This window comes from Corella eumyota, chromosome 1, assembly GCF_963082875.1.
Source record: "Corella eumyota chromosome 1, kaCorEumy4.1, whole genome shotgun sequence".
Taxonomy (NCBI): Eukaryota; Metazoa; Chordata; class Ascidiacea; order Phlebobranchia; family Corellidae; genus Corella; species Corella eumyota.
This window is the reverse complement of record NC_137490.1, coordinates 2551482-2568339: the sequence shown is the minus strand read 5'-3', so window position 1 is coordinate 2568339 and position 16858 is coordinate 2551482. Positions and strand designations below refer to the sequence as shown.

At 28.7% G+C, this 16858-nt stretch overlaps 3 protein-coding genes across 4 annotated transcripts; 1 reads left to right on the top strand and 2 right to left on the bottom strand.

Annotated features, from left to right (window-relative positions):
- LOC145764061 (NADPH oxidase 4-like) lies at positions 1-12725 on the top strand. Its single transcript, XM_082575627.1, has 15 exons — positions 1-38; positions 145-294; positions 3082-3177; positions 3363-3473; positions 4560-4644; positions 8110-8207; positions 8452-8552; positions 8766-8846; positions 9060-9825; positions 9981-10142; positions 10326-10449; positions 10608-11094; positions 11434-11551; positions 11716-11879; positions 12156-12725. The coding sequence occupies exons 2-15, from the start codon at positions 238-240 to the stop codon at positions 12274-12276; spliced, it is 2571 nt and encodes an 856-aa protein (XP_082431753.1). The 5' UTR covers positions 1-38; positions 145-237; the 3' UTR covers positions 12277-12725.
- On the bottom strand, positions 6639-13892 carry LOC145764063 (NAD-dependent protein deacylase-like). 2 transcript variants are annotated; one of them, XM_082575631.1, is made up of 2 exons: positions 12972-13892; positions 6639-7580 (listed from the first exon to the last, which is right to left on the bottom strand). In XM_082575631.1, the coding sequence occupies exon 1, from the start codon at positions 13890-13892 to the stop codon at positions 12975-12977; it is 918 nt and encodes a 305-aa protein (XP_082431757.1). In that variant the 3' UTR covers positions 6639-7580; positions 12972-12974. The 2 variants fall into 2 exon arrangements, with proteins under 2 accessions (XP_082431757.1, XP_082431756.1); XM_082575630.1 differs by lacking the exon at positions 6639-7580 and adding an exon at positions 11137-11539.
- Positions 13893-14178: 286 nt separating this feature from the next.
- Positions 14179-16706, bottom strand: LOC145764062 (nucleoporin Nup43-like). Its single transcript, XM_082575628.1, has 6 exons — positions 16595-16706; positions 16295-16400; positions 16064-16158; positions 15684-15834; positions 14865-15152; positions 14179-14411 (listed from the first exon to the last, which is right to left on the bottom strand). Exons 1-6 carry the CDS (start codon positions 16703-16705, stop codon positions 14179-14181), a joined length of 984 nt encoding a protein of 327 aa, XP_082431754.1. The 5' UTR covers position 16706.
- Between the last annotated feature and the right edge of the window lie 152 nt (positions 16707-16858).

Genomic DNA, 16858 nt, shown 5'->3' with positions numbered 1-16858 from the left:
CAAAATTAATTATTCTCGACTAATTGTCACAAAGTTCAGTAAGCAATTCTCATCTTATATTGCCAGCTTAGCAGGTTTTGGGTTAAAAATAAATCTCAAAACATTGAAAACTTATTTACTTCAACTTATTCTGTTGTTTTGCAGACGGCCCTTGTTGTTTAAATGTATATAAGCCTCTCCGTGGTTTGGTTTTAGTTTATTTAGAATCAAGCAACTTCACATACCGACAAAAAGAATATGACGTCATCATTGAGAAGCTACGTCATCAACGAAGGATTGAAATTAATATTTTGGGTAAGTGTTTTGCATTTTTATTATTCTAAAAAACAAGTCATTTTTGATAATATCTAAACAACAAAAAGATTTAAATACCCGCACAGTTACAGGCTTTCCATTTAAGGTTACGTGGAAAGAGATTTAAATGTTTCGTCATAAACGAAATATTTCAACCCTTAATCATTTTTGAATCATTCTAAATGTTTGGATAACTGACTACAATTATAACTTGAGCATAACAAATTTAAGTTAACCGCTAATTTTAAATTTTATAATCAAATAGACCAGTTAATTTAATGAAAAAGACCAGTAAAACACCAGTAAACTATTACAATAAAATAGACCAGTAGAATTTAATAAAAGAGACAAGTAAAACACCAGTAAAACTTTTACAATAAAATAAACCAGTAGAATTTAATAAAAGAGACCAGTAAAACACCAGTAAATCTATTACAATAAAATAGACCAGTAGAATTTAGTAATATAGATCAGTAAAACACCAGTAAAACTATAACAATAAAATAGACCAGTAGAATTTAATAAAAGAGACCAGTAAAACACCAGTAAAACTATTACAATAAAATAGACCAGTAGAATTTAGTAAGATAGACCAGTAAAATCCCAGTATAACTTGAACAATAAACAGACCAATTCAACAAGGTTTAGACATAAAAATAAATTAAAATATAACTTTACAAGTTTTAGAATATTTAAAAAAGTGTTGCCGTTTTGCTAGAAAGATTTTTTTACCTTTAAATGACCTTTTAATTGAGAAAAAATTGTTATCTTTTGAATGCCCATCCTATATTCAAGTATTATAGTTTATTAAAAATTCATGCCAAAAATTTGCAATCAAATATGAGACGTTTTTCCTTTTATCGATTTAAATAGGAAGTTTTCAAGGACTGGCTTCCTTTGAAAATGATGAATTTGGTTAAATTTGTGCAAAAAGTTTAAGTTTTTTTGAAATCTGATCGAACAAAAATTTTTTTTGATAACAATAATGACGTAATGTAAATTTTTTTTATGAAAAACAGAATTTAAGTCATTATATATTCAGTTTTCTTTACTTTTGCATAGCTTCTAATATCGCCCAAAACAATTAAATTATCTAAAAGCTACCGTAATTTAACGTTTTATACGAGCCTTGGGTTAGGTTATTGTACGTTAACATTGCATTGAATTAATTGTATTATTATTTGTATATTCGACAATGACATTTTCAACTAATATTCTAAGTTCAAATAGTTCTTAATTAAGTTAACACATGACTGGGTAACCTAACGACGTACAACCAAAAATTTTAAATATTTGCAAATTCGCGAAATAAGCAAAAAATTCTAAGACATTTTAATTAAAAAATATTTTAACACCTGGATATATCATAACACAAATTTAACCCTTTAACATATTTTAACATTAATAACGCAATACACTTTGTTCTTAAAGGGTTTTTCTTACTATGTTTGTGTGATTAGAAAAGGCTCACTTAGTTTTTGGGTACACGACTTTATTTTTGGGTAAAACATGGGGTTACACCCACTTTCGTGTGTACTTAGTGTCTGTGGTTAGAGTAAACTTAACCCACACCCCCAAAATACCCCCGTATTACCCATCCGAATATAGATATTATTTGCAACAAATATTGAAAATCTCACAGAAGTGATATTTATAATAAAAATAATTAAAAGTATTTTTTTTATATAATTTGCATCTATTTTATAAATGATTTTAAATAAATAGATTTGAACCCGTTTCTGTATTGATCTTAAAATTACATTAGTTTTAAATTTGACTTGGTATTTTTTAAAAGTTTTCTGCAAAACAATAAACAATTTTAAATATTTCTTTTTTATTGACTTTTAGCACAATACATTTCACCTGTAACATAACTACAGGTTACATATTACCTCCTAATACCTTTGCGTATTAAATTTAGGTTTTTAAATTGCGTTGGATTATTGTTCAACCGCAAGGGTTTACTCATCACTGGCAATTCTATATTTGGAAGTTTAACAACTATTTTAATATACAGTTTAAATGTTGTTTTGAAATTTAAAACTATGGCTCTATGGGTTAAAAATGCCATTTTAATTTGGAAATTTTTGAAATGTCAATTTTATCATTCTTGAGTTTTAGAAAAATTTTGAGTTAATTAGTTTATCGCAACCTAACTTCACTCAACTAAGTAACTTTAAACTTCACTTAAAATTAACTTTAATGCTTCACTAATAATCTTTTAACACGTAATTCTAAACTTGACCTTACACATTAAAGGGTCGTGACCCCAAGATAGGGGTCAACCTGATGAAACGGTTTCAATTTTGGTTTTTATTTCAAACAACAAATTTCAAAAATGCGAAATTTTAAAATTTTTAAAAATTTAAAACTCTTTAACAACCGTCATTAATTCGGTAAAGCGATTTCGCTGTCGAAAGTTGTTCGTCGTCGTTAAAGGACGACTAGTGACAGTTTACGGGTGGCCTAGTTAGCATTTGATTGATTGATCTCAAATTGTTTTAATTTCGAGTAAGTTTTAGTTTTCAGAAAACTTCTAGAATATCTTTTAACGAAATTCTTTCGAGTGTTCGGAATTTTAAAAGTTTGCCAAGAAAGTCAATCGAGGATAAACAAATAAATTCGGGTCACGTGGTACTCGATTGGTTTGAGTTATTGGGGTCGCCGACCTGGCACGCGTCACAAATATGTTAAACACTTCACTCGCACCTGTCACGTGATTGACAGGAATTTAATTTCAAAAAAATTTCAAAAATCTTTTTTAATTTTATTTTATTTTTATTTTAGATTTTCTGGGCAGCGATAAATGGATATTTATTTTATCATACTTTCATGTATTATTACACCGGGCCCCAGTTTTACTACCTACATCAAATGCTAGGGGTAAAATTATTTGATTTGTTGTTTAATTAATTTGTAATAATTTTTTAAATCACGAATGTTTTAAAAAATACAAATGTAATGTTAATTTAAGTAAATTTAACATTTTTTAAGATTTAAAATATTTAATACTTTTAACATAATTTTGTACTTTTTCTTTATTTTATTTTTAAATTAATGTTTTTTAGTATGGCTTATGTATAAGCAGAGCAAGTGCGACATGTATTAACTTAAATGTTAGTATTTTACTTCTTCCAATGTGCAAGAGAACAGTTTTGTTTATACGAAGTATGACGTGGGTAAGTTCAAATCTTCCTAATTTGTTTAATTTTATCTAACAAGTTTTCTATGAAAAAAACTGCAAAATTTATATAGAAACAAAGTAAATTTAAACTTTATCATTCGGTAATGTAAACATATTGGATAAATTGAGGTTTGAGTTAAGGAATAAAACCGCATTTTAAATCTTTACCCGGTTTTTTTCTTTTTGAAACTCTATGTAATTTTTAAATATGGATTTTAAGTTATTTTTAGCCCTTTGAAATACTTTAATCGTTTTTTTGCGATTTGATTCACACATGGTTACGTGACTTTAGAAACGTAAAGCGGTAACAGCACACAAGTATACTTACTTAAGTTTTTAAGAACAAAAATGTTCTTAAAAACGTTTTTTATTAATTAAATAAATAAGTTTTTTATCCAATATCCTATTTTTTTACCACCAGCAAATATTTTATTTTATTCTTAATTTTTTTTATTTTGAACCAAAAAATGCGTGTTTAAATTGCAAAATTTTTGGACAAAATTATTTTTTATTTCCTTTCCATCAAACCCGTCAAAGCGTGACGTCATAATTCATGCTTGGTTGCACATTAATATTTTGCAAAACTAAGAAAAAATCTTTAATTTGCAAATATGTAAATATAATTTATCAAAAAAATTACTAAAAATTCAATTTTTTTCGATTCCGAAAACGGGTAATAATTAAAAGCGTCAACAATTTTTTAGATATTATAAAATTTATAAAGATGTTATTTTAATAGATAAATATTTAATAAAAAATTAAAAAATGTACGTTTCTAAAAAAAACGTTCAAAAAAAGATTTGATTACTCACAAAAAATGACATAATCGTAACAAGTCCCCCGACCATTATGATGTAACAATGAATCATTGTTAGGTGGAAATAACCTTACATAAGTTCAAGTGATGTAACTTGTTTGTTTATTATGACTACCACAATTTCCTTTCCTAACTTAGTTTACTTAAACAAATATTTATGTTTTAAAATGCTTTTATTAGCATCAATTGGCTTATGTTATGATGACTTAATTATGATGTCATTATTGATATGTTTATGACGTCATAACGAGTGATTGTTTGCAGATAATTGGACGGCAGGCAAGAAGGTTGTTGGATCGCGGAAAATCTTTTCATATTTATTGCGGATATATGCTTTGTGTTTTTACAGGTGAGTTTTTGGTTTGTTTATAAAAAGAAAATTTAAATATTTGATAATTTTTTATCGATTTTTTCAACATAACCAAATTAGCAAACTTGGGAATTTTGCGATCCTTAAATTTAATTTAAACCTCGCGGTTTCGTCTAAGCCAAGAGGGAAAAAAACGCAATTGAAGCAAAAACTATGCAAACCCTGTTAAAATGCAGAGCTGTCAATCGAACTTTTATAGAGAAAGTAGCAACGAAGAGGTAGCGCCTTTTCAACTCAATTTAAATATCGCGTTACCACTTTAAACATACGATAAGTGACCCAGTGTAAAGGGTGCGCGCGTGTCTTCACTTAACTGGGGTCTTAACGTTTAATGGACCCCGTTTTAAGGGTTGAAGTTATGCAAATATAAGGGGCTTAAGCTGGGTAACGCATCATGTACCACTTAAGTAGTGGCGCGTCACGCTGTCACGTGTGATCGAGTGTGACGTCATAGGCGTTGAATAAAACTTGGCGAGGGGGAATTTGGGTTCAGGTGGTTGTTAATTGTTTAATTTTAATTTTTTTTTTTTTTTTAAATTGTAAGAGGTAAACTTTACGTAAAAGCCAACTAACTATGAAATTTAATGCTGCTACATTGGTCGCTAAATTATAAATAATAATAAATATACCATTAAACATTAAAAAAAGGACGTAAAAAATCAAAAATTTTAATTTTAAAATTACAATTAGTCGAATACCAAAAAATTGAACTGTCTACCTAAAAAGTCTACTGTCTGTGCACAGATAAGATAAAAAGCATTAAGATTTTTGTTGAAATTTAAGTCGTTCAATGCTTTTAACTTGTCAGTTGAGGGTATACTGATAAAAGTAATTCGATATTTGCCTTTTTGTTTCAAAAAAAATAAATTGTATTTTTTTTTAATTGGAAAAAACTACGTTTTTGGTTTATAAATAAAGCAATTTTATAATGGTCCACAGTTCATTTATAGGCTATTTAAAATATTAAAATTTTGATGATAATTTTTTTTATAATTTACGTCTCTTTAAGGAACCCTTTGAACACAATCATGTCATAACATATTTTAAATCTAGATGTAAAAATGAAAACCTAGCATTTTTTAAATCTTAAAATTGATTTTGTATTTTTTCCCGTCGCATTAATGTCATGGTTGTGAATATATTTGTATTTTTTTCAATAATGCACAAAAGAGACAAAAACAAAAATAAAACCGTTAATTTACAGCCTACCTTGACCCACATTACACTTTTTTTAAACTACTCAGACTACTAAACTTCAAAATTTAAAATACCACAGACAGCAGACGACACAACATTTCAAATTTCAGTATTTTTGTTTGTGTTTTAAGTTAAATTTAGAAGTGTTTTTGATAAAAAATCTTCACTTAATGACCACTTAAAACCGGCGCCTTGCTTCCACCGAAAGGCGAGGCACAGTTATGACACTTATGTGGCACTCGAGTGACAACGCGTGTCACTTACCCCGCTCGAGTTACTTTGCCTTTGTAGTCGAGCAATTATGACGTCACAAGTAGGTTGTGTAACAATAGGATTGATATAAAAAAAAGGATATCTTGGGAAATTATGACGTCACTATAGTACTGATAAAGCGATCGGGTTACAATATTTCGAAGAAGGTCACGTGATTATATCGTTAAAAAATGTAAATGCAGCATAAAGGGATGATGTGATGACACTAAAAATGGCTCAAAAATTCGCCAAAATCAATTTTACTTAAATAAAAACGACATGGTCGCGAAAAAAGTCGCAAATTAACACAATACCAGATGTTATTTGAACGTTAATTTACTTTAAACCATTGGTTGGCAACCGTTTTCGCATTACGGGCCGATTTAAAACTGAAATCTTTTTCGCAGACCGGTTTTTCTAAAACCACAAATGTTTATTTGCATTTTCAAGTAAAAAAACAATAAGTTTAGCTAATAATTATATCTCAAAAGACGCAGATAAGTTTGAAGCAATTTATTCCCTCATCAAATCGACAATAAACATTTTTGAATTGTTTTTAAGACAAAATAAGTTTACAAATCATAAAAATAAGCGCGTTACTGTTTAAAAGCATTTAACCTGGAATAGTATGCGTTTCAGTAACGTACTATACTTACAGAGCGACCCCTGCTTTAAATGATATTAAAATAAAACGGAGTTCAACAATCTCAAATTTTTTTTCCGAAGTTGAGTTTTACGATTATACTATGCCCCATGCTGAGTTCACCAACCTCTTTCTATTACGTAACAGATGTTTCATTGTCCTCAAACAAGCAAAAACTCCCCAATATATTTAAGAGCCGGGAAAGTCGTTTGTTACTAACCGCATAGAACAATGCAGCGTCGCGATCTCTTATATGACGTCATAGTGGAAAGACAATGGCACCGTTGTACGGAGTGCAAGCGGAAAGCGACATTGTTTATACTAGATGTCGCTTTTTAAGAAAATAAAAGCGATTTGTGACGTCATAATTAGCATTGTCGCAATGTCGGGTGATGTAATTGTTTACAGAGTCAGATAATGAGGGTTATTTAATACGGTTATTTAAATGCTTTATGGCTAATAATAGAGACTTTTTACAATAAAAAATATTAGTTATCGATATGTAAATATTCATATTGTAATGGGTTATTACCATTACATAATACAACCCAAGTTAGGTGCCTATTTACTTTAAATGAGTCAAAACCAACTCACTTTCTGTGCTACATCAAATTGGAGCTTATGAGTCACTGTACAACACAGTCTAAACGTCTGTGTTTAAGTCTCGGATGTTTTAAGATAAATTAAATACCGGCATCTTCAATAAAATGTTTTACAATGCGTTTAATGCTTTGAACTTAGAAATAGAAAGACGATGGGATAAAATTTTTTCTTTTTTTTGTATATATCTTTATCCTTGATGTGGGAAAGTCGAATGCGCGACCTAAACATAGAGTAACATCAGTTACTTCGACCCAGTCTTAAATGGTATATACGGTTAATAAATTGTCTTAAAAATTATTAAATATTGGTTGTTGCTAATTATTTTTTTTAAATAGATTGTCATTTTAATTTTAATTAAAAAAAATATATATTTTAAATTGTTTTTTAGAATTTAAAAAAAAATAACTTTATACGGTCGTTTTAAAACAACAGCAAATTACGCACTAAAATATGTGATATCGTAAGAGACATTAATAGTTACATGTCCACTCAAATCTGTTATTTATAAGACGTATATTGTTTTGTAATCCGTAATTAATTTGTCATTTGTAATTATAATAACCACATTTAATCTTAACCCATTTTCGAAGAATTGTTTATTAAAAAAAACTTGCAAAAATCACGTTTTCATGCGAGTTTTAATTATTATTTATGCTTAGGTTTTTTTTAAGCTAATTACAATGACCATTTCTTGTTGAAAAATGGTTATTTTTTTTTAACATGGAATGTATATTATTTTTTTGTTTTAGTTGTACACGTTGGCGCACATGCTTATAATGAAGTTTATTTTAGCAAATATTACAACCCGAAATATAAAGATTTAAACGTTGCGAAATATGCTAACCAGGTATTAAGAAAAAAAATGTTTTTTATGTTAGTTCATATATTATGCAATTTTTTTCCACTAATGTTGTATACATAAGTTTAAAATAACTTTTTAAATACGTAATATTAAAAAAACTTTAATTATTTACCTAAAAACTACAATTTTTATACTCTTTTTAATTTAATTTTAGGTAAAAAAAAATTAATTTTAAATAGGTTTTTATAAAATATCATTTCTCCAATTAATTTTATTTTTATACCAACAGAACCCATTATTAATGTTAGTGACGTCACTACCAGGGATAACCGGTATCTTGTTAGTTATATGCGTGGTGATTATTACTACGTTTGCTACTAAAAAAGCAAGGTAATTTAAAAATTAAAAACAATTTATTTTTAAATATATTTAATCACCATAATTTAAAAATGTTAATTATAATTTAGTCATGTACTTTAAATTTTAATTCTACGTATTTTTTACTACTTTTGGACCCCTTGTACTAATTCTCTATTATTAATAGACTTCTATTTTTATATTTAAAAGTTTACAATTTAATAACTTGATATTTTTTGTTTACAGAAAAGATAAATTTAATCGTTTTTGGAAGATCCACCATTTGTTTATTGTATTCTATATTCTGTTATTTGTTCACGCATTAGAGTAAGTTTAAGATAATATAATTTTAAAATCATAATTTTATGATAAAAATACAGTATCTCTTAACCTTAGTAAATTATGTTAAAACATTTAAAACAATTTACACATTTAGGTTATTCCATTAATTTATCTTTAAAATTAACAAAACAAAAAACCCATTTTCTCTTACTAAAAATAAAATCTTAAAATAAATTAAAAAATATATTTTTTTTGCAGAGGAGTTATCAAATATCAAACAAACTTAGACGAACACACCCCTGGCTGTTATATGTCCACTGGGGGCAGCAACACTACAAATTATGAACCCATCGTTATCCCCGAACCCCACCCCGAATATTTACCCACAATAAGGGTAAATAATAACCCTGATTTAAATAGCAAAATGAAGAAAAAAATACCTTCAGTAAGTGAAGAATCAAAATCTGAAAATATGTTAAAAGAAACAATGCTGAAAAATAAAATGGTTGCTAATATTACAAACGATTTTATACAAAGTATAGAAGCTAAAAACACCATGTTAAAAAACACCATACCAACAAACAAAGAAAAGCTTTCTAAGAACCAATTCATGTTACCTATAACAACCATGACAACAAAAACAATAAAAACGGTAACAAATGCTACTACCATGAAAAGTAAAAAGACCATGGTAAACAAAATGATGCCTAAGAATGGTAATTTAAACCATTTCATAATACCAGAACCCGAACCATTCAATAAAATGGTTAAAAAAGATGGTACAATGTTTATAATACCAGAACCAGAACCATTTAACAAAATGGTTAAAAAAGATGGTACAATGTTTATAATGCCAGAACCCGAACCCTTTAATACAATGGTTAATAATGATGGTTCTAAGTTTTTGATGCCAGAACCTCACCTACCATTAGGTGTGATGGAGAGCACACAATTGAGGATAAATGGAATGGAGTTTGTTGAATGTGATCAACCACCTCCAGTGTTTGAATCTTGCCCAAAAGAGGTAAAAAAATTAAAAAAATATTTTTGTAACAGTTTTTTTTTAAACTTGAATAACAAATCCACTTTTTAAGTTTTTTAAAACAATTTTACTGAGTTTTAAATAGAAAATATAAGTAAAGTAAATTTGATCAAAAATAAAAATTTAAATTTTTTTAGACTTGGTCATGGATTATGTTTCCCCTTCTCTTGTACATAATAGAAAGAATTACTCGTTATTTATTTTACAAACAACCAATATTAGTTGAATTCAAACCACAACCATCCAATGTATTTTCACTCAAGTTTAACTTGAAAAACTTTAAAGCAAAACCAGGACAGGTAAAACAAAAAAAAAAATTTAAAAATTTCGTTTTATAATTTTATGTATGTTTATGTCAATTTAAAAATATATGCTTTTTATTTATTTATATGAAAAAAGTTTGCTTTGGAACCATTTACTTTAAACCTAGCTCACTACTGCCACCCTATGGCCACAAAATTACAATTCGCAATTATTTTTAGATAATTTGGTTAAAATGTCCTTCAATTTCAAAAGTGGAAAGTCATCCGTTTACTTTAACTTCAGTTCCTTGTGATGTCGATCCTACTTTCGAAGTTCATGTTAAAGTTTTAGGAGACTGGACAGGTTTGTATTTATTTTAAAACCTAATTTTTTAAAATTTTTAGGAAAATTTTTAAATTGTTTTAAACATGGCTTAAGTATTTCTTGATAATATTTACATTTTAATACTTAACCCCCAAAAAATTTTTTTATTAAAATTCACAGATTTTTTTTTACTTTAGAAAATCTACAAAACCTCTTGCTTAAAGCATCCAACCAAATCAGCTCTTTTACACCACCTAGTGACCAAAATAACTTACCCCTACAACATAGTAACCGCGACGATATTGTTGATTTAAAATTACTTCAACAAACCAAACCAAGTCAACAAAATACCTCAACACAACAAACCACTGGCAAATATGAAATTAACCAATCAAATTTAAACACAACCTGTCATGTGACCAAATCCAACCAATCACAATTTAATAAAGATGGTCATGTGACTGAGGTCAACCAATCACATGCAAGTACACTAAATCATGTGACTAAAACTGACCAATCAGTATGCTATGAAGAACCGTTTAAACAAGTCACAAACTGGCCCCTTATATACATAGAAGGTCCTACGGGAAGTGCAATGGAAGATATATTTAAATATAAAACTTCACTTTGTATAGCTGGTGGTATTGGAGTTACTCCATTCGCTTCTATATTAAATACTTTGCTGTAAGTAAAGTTTTAACTTTTAACTAATTCTGCACTAAAATATATATACTAGTTTATTTACGAGATAAGGCATAAAACCATGGCACTACAGCTAGTAAAAAGGCAGAAAATGGCAATTTAAAACAAAAATTATAAACTTTGTACAAATATTTATAAGTGCAATAAAAATATACATCTAGAACTAAATTTTACAAACGCTAAATAAAAAACAATAAAAACCCATGCATAAAATTTATAAACAAACAAGCAAAACCACATGCTATAAACTCACACTTATTTAATTAATAAAAAAACCACTGCGATTATTTGGTTAAATCTTTAAAAAACTTTGAATTACAGAAAAAATGATAAAATTTGGACAAAAATGAAGTTGAAACGTTTGCATCTTGTTTGGATATGTAAAAATATTCGATCTTTTGAGTGGTTTGCGAAACTAATTCATATTCTACAAATAAAGGTACGAAATAGTTAAAACTTTGCCTTTTTGAACGCAAATTTTACTCAACAATATAAAAACATTTTAACCAGAATTTAAAAAGCAATATTTTCACATTTGCACCAAAAAACATTTAAAAATGATAATTAATTTATCAAAATGGGTAATTTAGTTTTTTTTTTCAGTTATGGAACGAAAATTACCCAGATTTTTTAAGTGTCCAATTATATTTAACATCACCTGACATTGAGGACAAAACTACAAACACTGATCTTGAAAGATGTAGGTTAAAAAACGGGAGACCAAATTTAAAAGAATTATTTCAAGAAATTACAAATAAACGCGACAAGTAAATTAGTTTGTAAATTTTTTAAACATATTTATTGATAGCTAGTTATTTATTTAACTCCATATGCTAATAGAATTAAAAAAATATATTTTGATTCAACTTAATCAAATTATTTTTAACTTTAAATATTTAGTATCAAACTACAAAAAACAGCAAAACTATTTAATTTAAGAAATAAAACAACCTATTAATTAACTTAAAACCTATTAGAAGCTTATTTATATATAATCAACTATACAAAATAAAACCTAAAAATGCAATTTTGAATTATTTTAGATCAACAGTTGGTGTATTCTGTTGTGGACCTCGTGGTTTAATAAAAACAGTTCGGAAAATAAGTTATCACCAGTCTTGTAAAAACAACAAGTTTTTCTTCAATAAAGAAGCATTTTCCTAATTATTATGCAAGTTTAGTACAATTAAAACAATTCATTTTTATATTATACTGAACTGTTAAAAAATCTTATGCCAAAAATTACTGTCAAAAAACAAAAGTCTAGCCAATTTTTTTACAACTATAAAACTGTTTTTCTAAATACATCCACTACTATAATGTTAGTTAATATTTTGATACAATGTAGTTATTATTTATTTGTTTTAAAACTTTATTAATTTGGCGCATAGTGCTTTTTGAGTTTTTGTTTGTATAAAATTTTCGATGCAGCATTTTTTAATAGTAATTGTCCAACATATTTATTCGTATTTTTGTAGAAATAGTTCCACATTTTAGCTATGTCATCTGCTAGTTGCCATTTTATTTATCGCCAATTTAAATTTGCAGTATTATTTTTCTATTATTAATTGCGCCTTAATATTGATCGTGTGTTGCTATTTATTTTATTAAATTTGAGAAAATCAAATAAAGTTTGGTCCTACTTTATTATTTCATCCAAATAAGTAAAGTTTTTAACGAAATTAGAAATTAATTAGCTAAAAAAAAATTTACAAACCCTTTATATTTTTGTCTTTAATTTTAGGGGCCTCAATTTTCTAAAAGATCTTAATGGTTGACCTCATGTAGTTCAAATGAACAAACGTTGTTTTACAAAAAAAAAAGAAATCTATGACTTAATACAAATAAAGACAACTCACCTTTTAATCCTCTAAATTTAAAGCCTCTGGTACAAAAGTACCAGCAGGACCACAGAAACGATATTTGAAGTCGAACGTGGCTGGTGTGTCCTCCAAGTTAAATTCTGCCACTGTGACACCTCTGCTTGCCACATGTGGCGCAAACATGGCAGCAGGGTAAACAACAGATGACGTGCCAACAACCAAACATAAATCACACTCAGAGATTTCTTTTCCTGCTTTTTCGAGAACATCTTCGTCTAATCCTTCACCAAACCAGACAACATGGGGTCGTAGAAGGCCATCACAAGTTGTGCATTTTGGAAGCTCGGACACTGGAATACGGGCATCAGTTTGGGATGGGTCAGGAGCTCCCTTGTCTCTTAAAGCCTCGCAAATCGGACTATCGGTGTTAACCTTAACCTCATTACAAGAAGTACATCGAGTTTTAAACAAGTTGCCATGAAGTTCAACGATGTTTTTTGATCCGGCTCGTTTGTGTAATCCGTCGATATTTTGGGTCACAACAGTTACAACCTTTCCCTGTTTTATGAGTTTATCCTCAAAATTTGCAATCGCAAGATGAGCTAGGTTTGGTTTTTTCGAGTTCATGACCTCACGACGATAATGGTAAAATTCCCACACGAGGGAGGGATTTTTTTGGAATGATTCAGGCGTGGCCAGTTCTTGTGCCTGAAATGTGCGCCAAAAGCCACCGGCACCACGAAACGTTGGCACCCCACTTTCAGCACTAACCCCTGCTCCGGATAAAATTAAAACATGACTTGCACTCTTGACTTCCTTCTTAAAACTTGCCATGTCAGAACTTGGTCGTTGTTGACTTCTTGAAAAAGTTTCCTCCATTTTGGGATTAATTTTTTGAAATGTTGAAAGAATAGATTGGGTTTTGGTAAATTTTATAACACTTAATACTTTAAACATAACTTAACAAGATCTGAAGAATTAAAAAAAATGCAAAGCATGATTTTCAAACAAAAAATATTCTGGAAAATGAACTCTTAAAAAGTTGGCAGATACAAAAAAATGCAAAAGTATAAAAAAATTTGCTAAATGATCTAGTTGCACTAAATGTGTATAAGGAATGTGTGTGGAAAATGCTATGTTTATACAAAAAGTATGTTTAAAATATGCTGCTAACCAAAATTAACTCAATTTTTCCTAAACCATTTTTTTTTCTAATCTCATAAACCAGTTTATGACATCACAATCACAAAACAACGCTCTCCATTGTGTAAACAGTTTCTGTGTCCGTGGAGCACACCAACAAGCTTCCAGAAACATCCAAGGAGTTGACGGAGGAGCCACATTGAGGTAGAATGTCGATGACATCAATGGGGGAGTTCCCAGCATCGAAAGTAGCATCCAATCTCTTCAAAGTTTGATCTTCAGAGCAGGTGAACAAATGATTGGGGGAGGTTTTGTGGAATTTGGTTTCCCAGACTGAAAAAAAACAAGTTTTCATTTGTAACAAATATTTTTAGAAATGATATAAATTAGTTGACCCCCTCTGGTTAAGATTTCAATGGTCATAATATGGTTGCAACTCTTAATTAATATTTTTTCGCAAAAATTGACCGAGGCACCACAAACGGCAGTTTTATTTATTTTGTGGGCCTATAAATTGGACAAATATATAAATCTATATCGCCAACTAAGTTTCATTAAATTTTTTCTTGTTTTTTTTAATATCAACCCAAGGTGAAGGTTTTTATATTTAATTTGGATAGGATTTGCTTTTTGGGTTTAAGCTGTCTGTAAGCTTTTTCTAAACAGGCTCAAGGGCAAACAGTGTAGCATTGGTGTGACTTAACAAATGTAATAAATTACCAAATTCAAAAACATATTTTTTTGTAAATATATAAAAAAATTATTTATTTTTTGAAATTAACTTACTTTCTTGTTCATGGACTTGAAGTTTAAAAAGTGCTGATTTTTCCTTTCTCGTATCAAATATCGTTACATCCCCTCCAGCTCCTCCAGTGGCGAGAATATGACCTTGTGTCGGGTGCTGATCGACAGAGCGTAATGGTACAGGGCTCTCATTGGCTATCATGACTCGCATGGGTGATTCTGTGGGTGAGCGAATGTCGAATAAACGAAGTTGACCAGCGATGTTTGTAGTACAAAGGTCATGTGAGGTCAAATATCGAACACTCGTGATCGTGCAACTATCCGCTTTAGCTAAAAACAAAAAATAATAATTGTTACAAAATCATTATTTAAGCTTGGACTTTATTTTATAAAATTTTACACTTAGTGTAAGTTTTATTTCTCTAAAAATTTTCAATTTTTTTTTTTGTTTAAATCCTTATCCTTGATGTGGGAAGGTCGAATACGAGACATATACATAGAGAAACAACTGTTACCCTGACCCAGTCTTGAGTTGCCTGTGGTAGTTTGGGATATTATAGTTTATAATTACCCGATAATTATGCTGCTGATTAGGTTCTGGCTCAGCAGGAGTTTATACCGTTTGTAGCGCCTTACTTAAGGGTGCATAAAATCACTGGGGATCAAACCAAGAACCTCATGTAGTGTAGAAAGATCACAATTAATTTATTTCGATATAGTTGTTATCAAATAAGGTGCTAAAGTATGTAAAGGATAGAAAAAGTAAAAAAAAAATTGGCAAAGATCATGTACTGAGTTAATTTAAGGACTGCATAGAACACATGATCATAAATACTTAACAAAATATGACAAAAAAGTTACCATAAGTCCTTAATGGTTTAATGCTCTCAGGTCTCATTATATTCATATCCCCAGCTGAGCCAACTGAGACCAATTCACGGGGATTCGAACTTACAGCCGTCGTGCCAAGATATTTGTGAAGGTTAGACCAAGTTTGGGCAACTGTTATCGTCTAAATTTTTTAATAATTGAGATTATTAAGTTATAGAAATATTTAAGTAGTTTTTAAATCTTAATTTAATGTTGTGTTCAAAAATTTTAATCCCTAAGTTTTGTTCCAATTACAAATGAAAAATATTAATTTTGCAAAGTAAATTTATTTTACATTATGTGAGTTTTTATTTTCTGCCCTTGCTAACTTAAAATAGTCAAAAATTTTTAATTAAAAATTACATCTATACCTGATCCTCTTGTATTTGCAGCAAAGAAACACTTCCATTATTACTTCCCACTATTATTATATTTGTGTTAAAAAATTCCAAGCCTGAAACATCACCTGAAATATTTCAAATTTTAAATCAATTTTTTAATATTCGTTTAGTTTAACGCTTAAATTAATTAACTTATTACTTTTTACAACAAAAAATTTAAATATATAGTTTATCTTTTACAAAAATATTTTTAGTTATGACCTTTGACATTGCATTGTGATATCATCTTGGGTTCATGACCTTGAGTTTCACCAACTTCAATCGTGGGTATACCTTGTGTCAACTTCCACAATGACACAGCATTTTTCTAAACCAAAATTTCAATTATTTAAAAAAAATAAAATAAAGCCATTAAAAAAATTACTATATATTTTTACTAGGCTATACAGATCCCTTTATATACCATACCAAAAATTACTTTAATTTTTTAACAGTTTTAGTTAACTTAAATTAATATTTTCTAAAACTTTATTTGTTAATTCAAATAAATAAATAACTTACCGGATCTTCATAAGAACCAGTAACAAAGAATGAAGGTTTAACTAAAGTCGATCCTGTCGGTTTTAATCGAATTTTGATTGCTTTTTGTGAAATAAAACATTTACTATCCATTATAATCTAAATAACAAAAAACAATAAACAATAAATTTAAATAAACTTTATAATTTACATAAATTTCTGTCATTTTTATCTTGAAAAACTAACAATAATTTAAACTTAACAAAATAACGAAATTAAATTCAACCATTACAGTTTATTATTGAA

Excerpts from the sequence above, each read along its gene's own strand:
- LOC145764062 (XM_082575628.1), bottom strand. The coding sequence starts at position 16,705 with ATGGATAGTAAATGTTTTATTTCACAAAAAGCAATCAAAATTCGATTA. Across the intron at positions 15,835-16,063 it reads TGCAAATACAAGAGGATCAG|ACGATAACAGTTGCCCAAAC; the intron begins GTATAGATGTAA and ends TAAAAAATTTAG. Across the intron at positions 14,412-14,864 it reads TCAAGTCCATGAACAAGAAA|TCTGGGAAACCAAATTCCAC; the intron begins GTAAGTTAATTT and ends GTTTTTTTTCAG.
- LOC145764063 (XM_082575631.1), bottom strand. The coding sequence starts at position 13,892 with ATGTTTAAAGTATTAAGTGTTATAAAATTTACCAAAACCCAATCTATT.
- LOC145764061 (XM_082575627.1), top strand. The coding sequence starts at position 238 with ATGACGTCATCATTGAGAAGCTACGTCATCAACGAAGGATTGAAATTA. Across the intron at positions 8,847-9,059 it reads TTATTTGTTCACGCATTAGA|AGGAGTTATCAAATATCAAA; the intron begins GTAAGTTTAAGA and ends TTTTTTTTGCAG. Across the intron at positions 9,826-9,980 it reads TTGAATCTTGCCCAAAAGAG|ACTTGGTCATGGATTATGTT; the intron begins GTAAAAAAATTA and ends AAATTTTTTTAG.